The sequence below is a fragment of the Amblyraja radiata genome, chromosome 2 (genome assembly GCF_010909765.2).
Source record: "Amblyraja radiata isolate CabotCenter1 chromosome 2, sAmbRad1.1.pri, whole genome shotgun sequence".
Taxonomy (NCBI): Eukaryota; Metazoa; Chordata; class Chondrichthyes; order Rajiformes; family Rajidae; genus Amblyraja; species Amblyraja radiata.
In genome coordinates, this window is record NC_045957.1 from 20,748,372 (window position 1) to 20,764,542 (window position 16,171).

The 16,171-nt window shown below is 42.2% G+C and overlaps 1 protein-coding gene across 1 annotated transcript in view; it reads right to left on the reverse strand.

Moving 5' to 3' along the window:
- The window catches only part of gabbr2 (gamma-aminobutyric acid type B receptor subunit 2), a 759,033-nt gene that overhangs the window by 531,481 nt on the left and 211,381 nt on the right, over positions 1–16,171 (reverse strand). The window contains exon 2 of the mRNA XM_033042801.1: positions 6,048–6,185. Coding sequence (XP_032898692.1) covers positions 6,048–6,185 — 138 coding nt within the window. The remainder of the gene's footprint in view (positions 1–6,047; positions 6,186–16,171) is intronic.

Here is a 16,171-nt window from a genome sequence, read left to right on the forward strand (position 1 = left end):
GTGAGCAGAAGACAGGTCTTCACAGCATTATTGTATACGAGTCCTTAGTATAAAATCGTATGAGAGCATTACATTTGCCTCCCACCACAATGTGTAATCGATCTTACCAGTTGCCATTTTCTTGAGCACAATATTTGGCAGACAGCTTATGTTAAGGTTTATTACTGATAAGCAGTTGAAATCATTTCTGCATGTAATGCTGTATGCACAACACAAATAATAGTTCATTTTGAATGGATGAATAAAACACTGAATATGTTAATAAGAGAGAATTTGACATTCAGATTGTATCAATGATTTAAAATAGCTGTTCAAGATTTGATTTTTTTTTTTAAAGCTGTTATTTAAGCTCATTTTAAAGGAGCATCAAATGAACCAGCACCCGTATTTACAACATGATGGGGAAACAATGGATTCCAATTGGGAGAAAATTCACATTTTATCAAGTAGGAAGGAAAGTGCTGTCCCATGCATCTGCCTCACAAGCTCTTCGTAACAACCCTTTAAAAGGATAGAAGTAACTAAGTGGTCCCAAAACATAATTTAGAGGCCGGGAAGAGCAGCCAGAAGTTGCAAATATCAAAATGTCTTCAATACATAGATAAAACAGAAGCAAAGGGTGAAATTTTGGCATCACTGTGGATGGCTCGATTGTATTGATGTATTGCCTTTCCACTAACTGATCAGCACACAACAAAAGCTTTTCACTGTGCCTTGGTATACATGACAATAAACCAAATTCATTGAATATTACTAACACATCGTGCCTAAAAGCAGTGTGTCATCAATATACTGTCGAAGATAGAAGTTACACATTCACACGTCAGACTTGCAAGGAATTCTATAATTGGGTTGCACAAGACAATGAGTGCAAAGATAATTAATACTGAAGGACATTAAAATAAAAAAGACGTAGTTCCTACGATTAAGATATTATATTCATCACAAATTCATTTGTGGATAATAATTTAATCAGGAATCCATGCAAGAGATTTGGAAAAATGGAGTAGATACCACTAGTTCCATTGTGGATTTAATGCTCTCACAAGGCAATGATAATCTGCATACAAATTGAACAAGTTAATTGACCTAACAATTTCTGTGTTGTGCATGTTTTTACATAGTGAAACAATAGGATTTATACAGTGTCTGGTAATATCTTCAGGACATTAAAATCCCAAGGCTCGTTCACATTCAATTAATTTTTGGGACCATACCAATCACATCATCAGCTTTGTGGTTAAATTGTGGGACCAGTGTTAAAATTATATTCTCATCGAGGGCTGTAATGTTAAGCACACCAACAAATACTGAAACTTACTTGAAAGCATAAATTAGATATTTATTTTGAAAAAATATATATATTAACATTGACAACCTATCTGTCAAACACTTACTGCCCAGTTAGCAATTTTTAAATAATGCACAATATGGATTTCATTTTAGCGGAATAAACTCATGCCATTACCAGGTTACTAGAAGTTTAGTGGGGAACAGCAATGTTAGCCCAAGAATTATATCAGGTGACAAATAGATAAGTAACAGTATAGGACAGGGGTTGGCTAGCCAAGTCATAACTATTTTAAATTTGTATATATATTTTATTTATAGCCAGACTCCCAAGGTGTAACAACTCGTACTCTTAAACCAGGTCAATTGATGAGAGGAGACTACTTCAATTTATGATTCAAATCATGAGATTTTGACCCAGTAACAGTGGAGGGGTAGAGATATGTTACATTCAGGATAGTGCAGGACTTTAGATAGAATTGCACAAGTTGATGCCTTTTCACAAGCTGCCATTGTCTTTTTCAATAGTACTCACCTTGGAAGGTGTCGCAGAAAGATTGATGTGCTGTGGCAATGCAACATTTGGAATGTGCATGTTGCAGCCACTCTGCAGTGGCAGTGGATTATGAGAACACCTGGCATGATGAATAGGATGCCAATCAAGTGGACTCCTTTGAAGTGGATGCTGTCAAATTTTAAACATTGTTGAAGCTGCACTTCGACCAGACCAAGTGTTGCATTGTTTGACATGCCATGTGGTGAATGGGCACTTGGAATGAGGAAATTAATCACCTAACTTGCTCTTTGCAGGTGATTGGTTCACTTGTGATGAATGCTGAAAATTCCCACTAACCATATCAACCATTAAATCCCACAGCATCACCTTGATGCTGTGGGATTTAATGACAGCAATGCACCCAAGTGTCAATTGGTATCAACATTTCACTCGTTGGTGATAGTCACAAATGACACTTTCCAATGATCAGCCCAAGACTGAAAGTAGTCCAAGTCTTGCTACATGAGGTTCATTTCATTTCATAATGAAATGCAATAATTTACAATCAAACAAATATTTTCCCCCTCCCCTTATAATAAAAGTAATTTGGCCTCAATGCACCACTGTATTAATCACCTGCAGCAGCTTTCACAAATTGAGATAACTAGCTTTCAGCAATTATTGTTTGACCCATGGCACTGGATGATGGTTTATTTTAAATCTCTTTTTAATTTAGTTTATTATCACATGTACTGGGGTACAGTGAAAAGCTTTTTGTTGCATGCTAACCAGTCAGTGGAAAGACTATACATGATTACAAACAATCCATCCACAGTGTACAGATACATGATAAAGGGAATAATGTTTAGCGCAAGATAAAGTCCAGTAAAGTCCGACCTTGGTAATCAGGACAAATGGTCAATTTTCTCCTATTAAGCAGATGCCAGCATCATGGCTGTACCTGAAGATTGTTGTGAATGTTTCAGCCTTTCTTGTTAGTTTCATTTTATGAAGTAATATCCATCAATACACAATTTTCAGCCAAGTGGGGGAGTGGGAATGATTTATCAAGGAAATATGGCAATTTCTTAAACAGAAAGACACATATTTAGGGAGGACTCTACAACAGCCAAAGAAAAATGTCTTTGTGTTACTGTTTATTTAAAATGTATGCTCCCTTTTGTGCAGGAAAGCATCCACTGTCACTGCAGTCAACTTAAATTAGGATTTTTAAAAATTAGTTTAGAGAAATATGTTGTTCGGCCCACTGGGTCCGTACCAACCAGCGATGCCTGCATATTAACACTATCCTAGGGGGAAATTTTTACATTTGCCAAGCCAATTAACCTACAAACCTGTACGTCTTTGGAGTGTCGGAGGAAACCGAAGATCTCAGAGAAAGCCCATGATGAAGGCACGAGGAGAACGTACAAACTCCGTACAGGCAGCACATGTAGCTGGGATTGAACTCGGGTCTCCAGCTGCATTTGCTGTAAGGCAGCAACTCTACCGCTGCGCCATTGTGACCACCCTATTGTGCCATATTCCAATGAGTAAAGGTCTGAAGTTAAGCTAATTATTTATGTTAGTATTTTTCAATACTAAATGCTGTTGTAACACGTTAAAAACAATGTAGAACGGTAATATGGTTTAAGAGTGATTGGTTGCATGTGAAGATGAAAATCAAACTAAGGGACCCAAGTGAATTACAAGATGGACAATTTGCCTCATCATATATTCCAGATCCCCAGCACAAACCTGGTACGATATAATTCTTTAGAAGCTACAACAGTGCTTCCCATCACTTCCAAAATTATCAGCTAAAATTGACTTTTAGTTCCTACCACATCTGTCCAATTATGTACATGTGCATTATAGTTTTAATGTAAAATGCCTCAAGGAACAGCAGGCCATGCGTTTAAATGCCAAACCGGTTGGTCGTCAGGTTGACAGAAGCGAGCCCGAAGAGTGACAGGTGCAATTTTCATCAAACCGAACTGTCCAAAACTAGAAAATCCCCATTTGGGTGTCGAGATGTTGGAATTATACAAGTACAGAGGGTGTTGTATCGGAGCAATCATATGTTCACTGCCAACATAATGCTTGTGTTTAGCATTGCAGTACTTTAAAACAATATACAAGCTTTTAGTTTTAAATGAAGAATGTGTGGGTCAGACAATCAATTGACTTCCGTCTGCAGCCACCTACAAAGCAGATTAAATTATTTATTTTTAGAGTCCTTCCTTCTGCTCTCTTCTCTGTCAAGAATCAATATCCTGCCCTATCTGCTTTCACATCCTCTGTTTTTATGCAATATACACTGACACCTATTACAGGTGCACAACCTTTTATCCGAAAGCCTTGGGACCAGATACTTGTCGGATTTCGGAATTTTTCGGATTTCCGAATGGAAGATTTTTAGCGTAGATTAGGTAGGTAGCGCGGGCGGCTTGAAAAGTCTGGAGCGGCTGCCTCCTCCCCGGAGACCGGGGAATCATTGTAAATCATTGCTTAAATGTTAGTCAGTTAGTTTGGAGGGATTTTATGTGATGGGTTGGGTTGGGTTGGGTTGGGTTGGGGGGGGGGGGGGGGGTTAAGGGGGAAACTTTAATTATTAGTCCTCTACCTGGTCGGAGAGGCGGGGAGCGGGCAATGCCTTACCGGGTCGCCGTGCAGTAAGCTCCGGAGCGCTGTGGCCGCCGACTCCCAACATCGCGGAGCTGGGGGCTCTGTCCGGCCGCGGGCGGCGCCGGTTGGAGCTCCGACCCCGGCAACTCTACCCCTGGCTGCGCGGCGCTCCAAATCCAGCGCGGCCCGCGGCCGGACGCCCGCAGCCCCAGCGCCGCGATGTTGGGAGTTGGCGGCGTCGCAGCGCTGGGATACCAGCGGGAAGCGGGCAATGCCTTACCGGGTCGCCGTGCGGTAAGCTCCGGAGCGCTGTGGCTGCCGACACACAACATGTCGGCGGCCACAGCGTTGCTGGGGCTGCGGGCGTCCGGCCACGGGCCGCGCTGGATTTGGAGCGCCGCGCAGCCAGGGGTAGAGTTGCCGGGGTCGGAGCTACAACCGGCGCCGCCCGCGGCCGGACGCCCGCAGCCCCAGCTGGGAGTTGGCAGCCACAGCGCTCCGCAGCTTACTGCACGGCGAGCCGGTAAGGCATTGACCGCTCCCCGCCTCTCCGACCAGGTAGGGGACTAAGAATATAAGTTTCCCCCTTCACTCCCCCCCCTTCACATAAAAGCCCTCCAAACTAACTGACTAACATTTAAGCAATGATTTACAGATGTTTAAGTGTCTCCTCGGTCTCCGGGGAGGAGGCAGCCGCTACAGTAGTACAGACCTGGGTTGACCGTGGGTCGTTTCGGGTCAAGTTTGGCGCCAAACGCGAGCTTTGGTGTGCAGACGACATCCTGGAAAAAATGGCCGGTTTTCGGAGTTTTTCGGTTTCCGGAACATCGGATAAAAGGTTGTGCACCTGTACTAATATGTTTCCATCTTCTTTTCCTCACAATTGCAGAAATCCAATTGTGAAACTATTCAAGTTCTAGATGGAGACATCATTAATACCCAGCATTGCAACCTCCATTTGTTCTTGTAAGTTCAAACAATCTGCACTGTTTCAAAAGATTGTTTGCCTCCAGTACACATCTTTCAGTGATAACTGTACATCTTTTTTCATAATACCGCTCTTATAAATTCTAATGATTTTGCATGTTGCATAGAGCAGTGTGACACCTATTCACAGTTAATTGTTGTATGTAGGTTTAAGCGGCCTCCAGTACATGACTAAAATAAATCAACATATGAATCAATCCTTGCAAAGTGTATAATAATATCATAAAATTGGAATGAACATGAAGCCCCAATATGCTTCAATTCTACACAATTACAACCTAATTATGATTGTCCAGCTCAGCTGCATTTCAAAATTATTTAATGATTAATTATATTTGCAGTACATTAAGTGCACGGTGTGTAAATGTATAACTTTACAAAATTCAGCTGAGGAACATATCACCATGTTTGAAATATTATCAACATTACATTTTTAATAATCGAATAACTTATGTGTCTATCATCAAGTAACATACAGCAAGCAAAGAGCAACCGCAAAATCTTCATTCCTTTTTTTACACTTTCCTGGTCAGCATATTTTGTTCACTCACAGAAATGACTGCAAATTGTACACACAATTAAAGCCAAGCAAATTGACCCATAAGATGCCTTAGGTCCAATAGTTAATAATAACACCATCTCTTACCTGGACCAGATTCCATTCTTTAAGTGATTCTGCAATGATGGATGTAATAGAAGGACACACCCCACCAAAGATCATCAAGTGTTTAGGTCCATATTTGATGCCATCAAAGAAGGCTTTGAGTCCTTTAGCATTATCACACTGAAATAGATAGAAAACATTTGATTTTCTATTATTATTGAATACACAATGTATTTACAAAGCAATTTAAAAGTTCATTTAATTCATCAAAGATAGAGAAATAAGCTTTGTGATGATCCTAAGACATTGCATTGCATGGTCCTAAAAAAGTTTTTTAAAAATTTTCCTTTCACAAAGGTTATTGTGAGTGAACTGAAGCATGCTCTCAAAACAAATTGAGAGAAAACAAAAGATAGTTTCTCTTTCCCCTGACTCTCAGTCTGAAGGAAGGTCTCAACCCGAAACATCACCTATTCCTTTTCTCCAGAGATACTGCCTGAGTTACTTCAGCTATTTGCGTCTATCTTTTGTGCAGATAAACTGTATTTCACCTGTAAGAAATGATAGGTAATCAATCACATCTTTAAGACTTATAGAAGTAAATATCTATTTAAAGTTAATTTCTGGTAATGAATACTTCTGGAGGTCACATTGGAAATGAAATCAATATTCATTTAGCAAGGCAAGGATTAAGGTCATGCTTTTTAACATTGTTCAACAATATTAATATTGAAAATTGATTTCAGGAAATTAGGGTGCATACAGAAAGAAAATGCAAAGGGTGTCAGATTTATTGATTTTCCAAAGACTTAGTTGAAGAACACTAAGCAGAGAGTAGTGCTTAATGGACAACTTTTAGATCATGAAAACGCACAAGTACTGATATATTTCAGGGATCAATTGCAAGATCATTACTCCTCTAAAGATTATCTGGACTTTATATAAAGTGCACAATATCAGTTTTATCAACACTTCGATCTTTCCAGGACTTCAATGGCTGCACCTGAATAAGATTCTTCCATACTATTTTAAGACTGGAACTATAAAAACAGGACAAAAGATGGTGTCAAGAAGACAGGATGCAAAAACATTTTTGAAATGCAAAGAAAAAAGGAAAATAAAACTTTTACCACAAAAAAACGATCGTCAATTATGAATTACAACAATAATCTTAATTAAGTTAATCATCACCCAAAGTAAAATATCATGAAAATAATTCCACAATAATAATTAAGTCATGAGTCACAGGCGGTATGGTGGTGCAGCAGTAAAGTTGATGCCTTACAGTGCCAGAGACCTGGGTTCAATCCTGACTATGGGTGCATGTCTGTATGGAGTTTGTATGTTCTCCCCATGACTTGCGTGGGTTTGCTCCTGGATTTCCAGTTTCCTCCCACACTCCAAAGATGTACATGTTTATAGGTTAATTGGCTTGGTATAATTGAAAATTGTCCCTAGTTTTGTGTGGAATAGTGAACGTGCACTGGGGATCGCTAGCTAGCACAGACTCGGTGGGCCGAAGGGCCTGTTTGCACACTTTAACTCTAAACTGAAATGTAGCAGCAGTGGAATTAACTATGTTTTTTTTATTTACGCACAGCAAATTGCTGTTGGTTAGGTGAACGTTTATCAAAAAAGCTATGGCTAAATTACTTCTTTCCATGCTAAAAGTTCCCAGGACCAATATTAAACATTATAGAAACTTACTTTGCTTAGACTCCTCAAAAAGAGATGTACTAAATGATATTTTCCCCCCTCTTAAAGAAACACATTCCTCAAGCTGCCAGGTATCCTACATCACCCCTTCCCAACACTCCCGCATCTGACCCTGACCCCAGTTCAACACTATTGCATTCCTTCAAACCAGTGATGCATGTTCGACCTATTCAATTGATTAAACTTCTCAAGTAAAGACTTGAAACCACATTTGTCTGGGGAGATGAACGTCATTTTTAAATTTCAAGTTAAATATGTTTAAGCCACTATTGTTGAAATTGCAAGTATAACAAATTAAACTTTAATTTCACCAGCGCTCATGGAATTCTGATTGCAAATGCAAAACTTCTATAAAAAACACTGAATTATTTTTGGGGATCAGAGACCTGGGAAAGTCAGAATCATTGCACATTCCCAATTAACCTTGGTGAAGTGCATTTTGAACCACTACAAACTTTCTGAAGGTGGATACAAAAAGCTGGAGTAACTCAGCAGGATGGGCAGCTTCTCTGGAGAGAAGGAATGGGCGACATTTCGGATCGAGACCTTTCTTCAGTCACTTGCTCCTTTCTGTTGGAAGGGAAGCTGCAGTGACATAATGGAGCTGGGATGCTTGAGCTCAACAATACCAACCATTCTACTTTATGCGAGATAGGAGTCTGTCCATTTGTTACCAATTGACTTAAAGGCCTGTCGCACTTGGGCGTCATTTGCGCGCGGTGCCCCAGGATTTTGGGATTCACAAAATCTTCACGCACCACCTGCGTGACGAGCAAATGATGCCCAAGTGGGACAGGCCCTTTAAGTTTTACCAAGAAACCTCGCTGCTACACCTGGTCAAATGCTGCCTTGGTGTTCCACGCAATCACTCTCAACTCTAGTATTCAGTTTTTCATGGCTATTACATCAAATGAATTTTAAATATTTGTAAATATGAATATGTAGTACATTCAGTGGTTTTAGACTGGACTGGATTTACAGGGTGACTCGAATTAACCACAAGCACTGCAAGAGAAGCATTTTGGTGTCTCTATACTGTACACAGATAATGACAATTAAAGTTGAATCTGAATCTGAATCTGAGAAGCTCCACAAAAGTACTTGGCAAATTGTTCATTGACACGTCACAATAGGTTTTGTTGAACATGTTCCAAGTTAGCCAAAGTTATTTATGAAAAGTGTTAGACTTCTTGGGTTCAAGAAGCAAGGGGCATAAAGGCAAAGAGAAGTGGCTCTCAAAATACTTTGAACAATTTCACGAATCTGGGAACTCTGGATACATGGGGAAATGTGAAGCAGGATCCAGAACCCCCTGAAATCTGCAACCATTCAACCATCCAACATCAATGAAAAGGTTAATTATAATATAGTAACAAATATCAGAAACCAGAGGGTGTAGCTTTTAGGTCAGAAGAGAAAAGTTTGGAGGAGGCATTGGGGCAAGCTTGTTTTTATGCAGAGATTGGTGAGAGCCTGGAAGCGTGCCGTTGAAGAGGTTTTTGGATGTGCACATGAATATGCAGAGATGGAAAGATATAGAAGGGGTCAGTTTCATTTGGTATCATGTTCAGTACATCATTGCCAAAGGGCCTGCTCCAGCACTGTACTGTTCAATGCTATAAGTGCTGGTAGCTCAGAGGGGTTCTGAGCTGAGAACAATTACGCAGAAGGAAGGCCCATGAGACTGAAAATATCCCTGCACTAAATCCCAAAGTCTGATAGCCACTTAAAATATTAAACACATTTTAACTGCACAGTCTTGGCTGGAACAAAATCTGTTTTACTTACACTGCTGTAAGAATCATCACTCACAAACTGAACAGGTGCCACAATTACCTGCTCATAACAATAGTTGAAACACAGGCGACTAATTAATGAAAAGCATTCAAGGTTTAATGGACCTACCCGACAAAACTTCCTGCACTTGTGCCACCGACATGCTTTTCCTTCCATTTCTTTAGTTTCTTCCACAAACTAACTTGCCCATTTTAGAAACTAAGCTGAACCTACTGCTTAAATGAACCCTTTAGCCAGATTTCCAGTGATTTCCAAGCAGAAAGAAACATTGTTCTAGAACAAAGAGCTCAAGTTGTCACCTGACACCCGTGATGACAGTTCCAACAACGCAGGTGTGGGCAATTTTCTTCAAGTGTTCCGAGGATAAAGACCCAATCAACAGACCAAGTCTATCAAGAGAATCTGTTTATAAAAGCTACTTTAAAATAAATTGCTTGACAATCTGTTTTGTTTTAAACTAATAAAATAATTGATTATTTTTTAAACCTGTGCAAATACAGTAAACCCTCATTATAACTCACCATAGGAGGGGAGGTGTGTACGTTATTGCCGATTGTCCGCTATAACCAAGTAAGGGATTATAATTGTATAAATAGTAGAAACAAATGACTGCAGATGCTGGTTAATACACAAAAGGATTCACAGTGTTGGCGTACCTCAGCAGGTCAGGCAGCATCTGTGGAGAACAAGGATAAGTGATGTCTCGGGTCTAGACCCTTCTTCAAAATCTTGGCCTGGAGCTGGGCCTGGAATCCAGGTGGGTTGATGGCCAGAGGAGGGGTGAGGATCAGTGCAGTCATTGGTCGTGGCCCACAGTGGCCAGGGAGCTGGTAAGGGTTGGCAGCATTGGTGGCAGTGGAGGCAGTGTCAGTATCGGCAGTGGCCCACGTCGATGGTGCTCCACTATCACCAAAACCCGTTATAAAGAGGCCCGTAAAATCCAGGGTTTACTGTATTTTGTTTTCTCTTTCCATGTGTGCTTCTGATTTGAATCCTTATTTGTAAACTGATTAATTTCTAGTTCGTAGTTTTGTGGCAATCTTAATTGCTTTCAATTTCTAGGTTTGTTGCCATTTTACTTTGAACCAACAAGGTAAAACACAATAACTGTTCCAGACAGTCCAGGAGCAAGCTACGTACTCAAAAAGATGAGGGGCGTTGATGCTTGCTGAGTAAAGGTAAGAGTTACACTGGAAAAAATATTACCACAAGACAAATATCCTTGGCTCGCCTACAGAAAAGAGAGGATGGATACTACTGCTGAGCCTGTCGAGCTTCTGCTGTTGGAATATCTTAGTGATTAAGATCCAAAGACTTTATTAGCGTTACAGCATAGGTAACTTCATCTTAATACGTAACTCAAGGCTGAGGGAGAAAGGGAAGAGAAGCTTTCTGTTAACCTAGTGGGCGGAGCTACAAAGTGTGACATAATATGAGTGACACTGATCTACATCCTCCCTCTTAAAGGTTTAAATATCAGTACAAAACCATTGACTAAATAAGGCATGTATAGCAATTGATAATAAGCTGGAGGAAAGTCAAACATAGCCCAGGCACTTCACGGTGGGCTTGTAAACACGGCCAGCACATGTGCGATAAAAACCATCTTCGTTTTTCCCCACCGGGGACAGAGCCAGTGGCTTCACAGGCTCTGTTGGAGATTGAACCAGCATTCCCGGTGATGAAACAGGCGACTGCAGCGCGGGCGGAGGGGGCGTCGCCACTGGCAAAGCAGCCGTTCCCGAAGTGGGTTGTTGTGCTGAAGTAGGCGGATATATGCCGCTGGGCACGGACGGCAGTACACTTGTACAGTCTGGATAATACAGAGGTCGAGTCGGCTCATTCACAGGCAGGATATGTTGTCTGTTACGCCTGTAGGTGCCACCATCGGCACTGACCATATAAGAGCGTGGCTCAGAAGCAGATCCAGAAATGACACCGATACGGTCATGACCTTTGTCAGTCTGCAACAAACCACCTGCCCCTTGGTTAATGGTGGCAGCGGCCTACTTGTTTAGTCATACCACTGTTTTTGAATGTCACACCTTTGTTCTAACCTGGATTGGACTGCCGATGGTGGAACCACCTTTGAGATCAATGCTGATCAGCCACAGATACTGTGGCTCGGGTCTGCCTTGACTATAAATGTTGAGCTGGTGAACCCAAGATGGGGTCTCGGGAGATGTTGCGTAGGTTGAGCAGATCCAGGTACAAGCCGGAATTAGCTCTGCACGATCGTTCCATGAGCTGTTTGCCATTCTTGACAGCCCGCTCAGCTAGTCCATTTGACTGTGGATATTCAGGGCTGCTGGTGATATGGCGAAAACCCCAGCGTGCAGCAAACTCTTTGAAGTGTTGGCTGGTAAATTGACTGCCGTTATCAGATAACAGTATGCACGGAGCTCCGTGGTCTGCAAAATGGTGAGCAAGCTTCAAAACTACTCCACGAGAAGTGGGGCTGCTAAGAAGATCAATGTCAAACCATCCAGAATACGAATTGACAAGTACCAGGCACTGCTTGCCATGCCATTCAAATATGTCAGTTGCCACTGTAGACCACGGGAGAGCAGGAGCCGGATGTGTAAGAAGTGGTTGCTTTTGTTGATGAGGTGCCAAGCTGTTACACACTGCACAGGATGCCACATTCTTGGTAATGTACAGTGGCTTGCAAAAGTATTCATACCCCTTGAACTTTTCCACATTTTGTCACGTTATAACCACAAACGTAAATGTATTTTATTGGGATTTTATGTGATAGACCAACACAAAGTGGCGCATAATTGTGAAGTGGAAGGAAAATGATACATGGTTTTCAAATTTTTTTACAAATATAAAACTGAAAAGTGTGGCGTGCAAAAGTTTTCAGCCCTCTTTACTCTGATACCCCTAAATAAAATCCAGTGCAACCAATTGCCTTCAGATGTCACCTAATTAGTAAATAGAGTCCGCTTGTGTAATCTAATCTCAGTATAAATGCAGCTGTTCTGTGAAGGCCTCAGAGGTTTGTTAGAGAATATTAGTGAACAAACAGCATCATGAAGCCCAAGGAACACAACAGACAGGTCAGGGATAAAGCTGTGGAGAAGTTTAACGCAGGGTTAGGTTATAAAAAAAAACCAAGGTTTGAACATCTCACGGAGCACTGTTCAATCCATCATCCGAAAATGGAAAGAGTATGGCACAACTGCAAACCTACCAAGACATGGCCGTCCACCTAAACTGACAGGCCGGGCAAGGAGAGCATTGATCAGAGAAGCAGCCAAGAGGCCCATGGTAACTGGAGGAGCTGCTGAGAACCACAGCTCAGGTGGGAGAATCTGTCCACAGGACAACTATTAGTCGTGCACTCCACAAATCGGGCCTTTATGGAAGAGTGGCAAGAAGAAAGCCATTGTTGTAAAAAAAGCCATAAGAAGTCCCGATTGCAGTTTGCCACAAGCCATGTGGGGGACAGCAAACATGTGGAGGAAGGTGCTCTGGTCAGATGAGACCAAAATTGAAGTTTTTGGCCTAAATGCAAAACGCTATGCGTGGCGGAAAACTAACATTGCACATCACTCTGAACACACCATCCCCACTGTGAAACATGGTGGTGGCAGCATCATGCTGTGGGGATGCTTTTCTTCAGCAGGGACAGGGAAGCTGGTCAGAGTTGATGGGTAGATGGATGGAGCCAAATACAGGGCAATCTTGGAAGAAAACCTGTTAGAGTCTGCAAAAGACTTGAGACTGGGGCAGAGGTTCACCTTCCAGCAGGACAACGACCCTAAACATACAGCCAGAGCTACAATGGAATGGTTTAGATCAAAGCATATTCATGTGTTAGAATGGCCCAGTCAAAGACCAGACCTAAATCCAATTGAGAATCTCTGGCAAGACTTGAAAATTACTGTTCACAGACGCTCTCCATCCAATCTGACTGAGCTTGAGCTATTTTGCAAAGAAGAATGGGCAAACATTTCAGTCTCTGGATGTGCAAAGCTGGTAGAGACATACCCCAAAAGACTTGCAGCTGTAATTGCAGCGAAAGGTGGTTCTACAAAGTATTGACTCAGGGGGGCTGAATACTTTTGCACACCACACTTTTCAGTTTTATATTTGTAAAAAAATTTGAAAACCATGTATCATTTTCCTTCCACTTCACAATTATGCACCACTTTGTGTTGGTCTATCACATAAAATCCCAATAAAATACATTTGCGTTTGTGGTTGTAACTTGACAAAATGTGGAAAAGTTCAAGGGTTATGAAAACTTTTGCAAGACACTGTATTCGGCCATGCCAGGCCAGTAAAACATGTTTCTTGCCCGTAGGATGGCTTCAGCGCCTGGGTGACCTGCATGGACAGCGTTAAAATACTTGCTGTGCAGCGAAGCAGGGACTACAGCCTATGGCCTTTTACAATAATGCCATCCTGCAGCACTAGCTCATCATGGATGGCAAAGAAAGGCCGGACTGTCAGTGGAACGTTGTAGTGTTTGTCTGGCCAGTCGCGCTTAATGGTGGAGGCAAGTGACCATAACGTACTGTCAGCAGCAGTAACCAAATCCTCCACACAGGACGAGGGAATAAAAGACAGTCATTACGATAAAGTTATCATGCGGCGTAAACGGACCCTCACAGATCTTCCGGGATGCACGCAGAGAGGGTCAGCCAGGTGCGTATCCTTACCACTTTTGTAGGTCAGAATTTCTTGTCGTTATAGTCGTTGAATTTCTTGCAGGCGAAAACAACCGCCAGTAGCCCTTTCTCAATTTGGCCATAGCGTTGTTCTGTGTCAGTCATAGTGCACGAGGCATAGGCAACAGGTTTATTGCCCCTAACGTCATTTTGAAGACCTGCTGCGCCTCGTCCATGTTGTGAAGTGTCACAAGAGACTGTGACCGGTCGTTTAGGATCAAAATAATTAATGGCAAAAGGATTAATGGCTTTGTTTAAGTTTTTAGGGTTGATACAAATCCGTATTTCATCTTTATTCTTCATTGCCACAACCATGGTGGAGACCCAATCCGAGGGGTCAGCGACGGGAGCAATCACTCCTAGAGACATCATTCTGTTGAGTTCACTTTGAACACGGTTCCGCCTGGCATGGGGAATCTTGTGTGCTGGATGGACAACTGGGATTATCTCAGGGTTAATGGTAATTGTATACCTGATAGGTAACCTGCCCAGCTTGTCGTCAAACAAGGTTTTGTATTGTGTCAGGATTTGTTGGCTAAAGTCACAGGTTGAAGTCCGATGACAAACAGAAGGGCTGAAAGGGACAAGTCTCAGGTCGTGACAAGCATTCGCACCCAGCAGAGATGGTATATCCTCACGAACAACATAGAAACTCAGGTTGTAGACACGTGAGTTAAGACAGCTGTGTACCTCGACTTGACCGATAGGGCGCACTGGACCTTCTGCAAATGGGAGAAGGGAGGCAGTCCTGTGCTGTAGGAGTGAGTGTCTCTGTTTTTCGTAACTTTTTCAACACAGCTGGACAGATCACATTACATCTGGCCCCTGTGTCAACTTTCAGATAAAAGAACTTGCCATTAACGAGCAAAGTGACCTTGGGGTCTAGTTGTTTGTGTATTGAGTCAGACAAGGAATGCACATCCAAGTCAAAACCTTTGCCAGCAGCCTGCAAATCCGTGGGACCTGCTTGAGAGCATTCCGAGAGCAAGTTCTCATGGCCAAGTGAATTAACAGATTGCCTTGTTTGACGTCTGTTGCTAGGTGAGCGGCAGCATTTGAAGAAATGATTCCTTTTGGTACAAAATCGACATCATTTTCCATACGCTGTGCAACAGTCACGAGCAGCAGCATGCGAACCCCCACAGTTAAAACAATTGTCTATTAGTCTCACGATAGAGTTGTCGGGTACTTCAGGAGAACGGCAAGAGATTTGATAAGACATGCCGGCAACATTAATTTCAGTAGAGTGCCATAAAACTTTTGGATGAGCGTCAGCCATTTCGGCAATGTGACAGCGGTTTTCAGCAGTCTCTAGAGTAAGCTCAGCATCCCGCAGTAACTCATCGCGTAACTTATCATTTCGGACATCATAGACCAAACGGTCACGGATGAAGCTATCATATATATCCCTGAAATCGCATCGACTGGCAATGTGCTTCAAGGCACTGACATACATCTTTACAGGTTCACCCTGACTCTGGCTTCGGGAAAAGAACAAATGCTTCTCCATGACCAAGTTAGTGCGTAACTCACATAACTGTCGGAATTTGCGCAGTAGGCAATCAGGGCCACGGAGAGGCTCAGCGGTCTGGACACCAGCCGGGTCAAACATAGCCGGTTCATAATGAAATCTCTGGCACATCGGGAAGCTTCTGTGCCTGCTAGATTAAGAAGAATTGATGCTCGAACACCGGGAGCAGCAGTAGGGTGAGCTGCTTCAATGTAAATTGGGAAATCATCTTCAAATATTACAAAACATTACACACACAATGTTCTGTGCTGAACATGGTGCCTAACTAAACTAATTACTTCTTCCTGCACATGATCCACTCCTTGCATGTCCAATGGCTGTTAAATACCACTATCATATTTGTTTCAACCACCACCCGAGGCAGTGAACTCGAGGAACTTACAACAGTGGTGCAGCGGTAGAGTTGCTGCCTTTACAGCACCAGATGCCCAGGTTCGATCCTG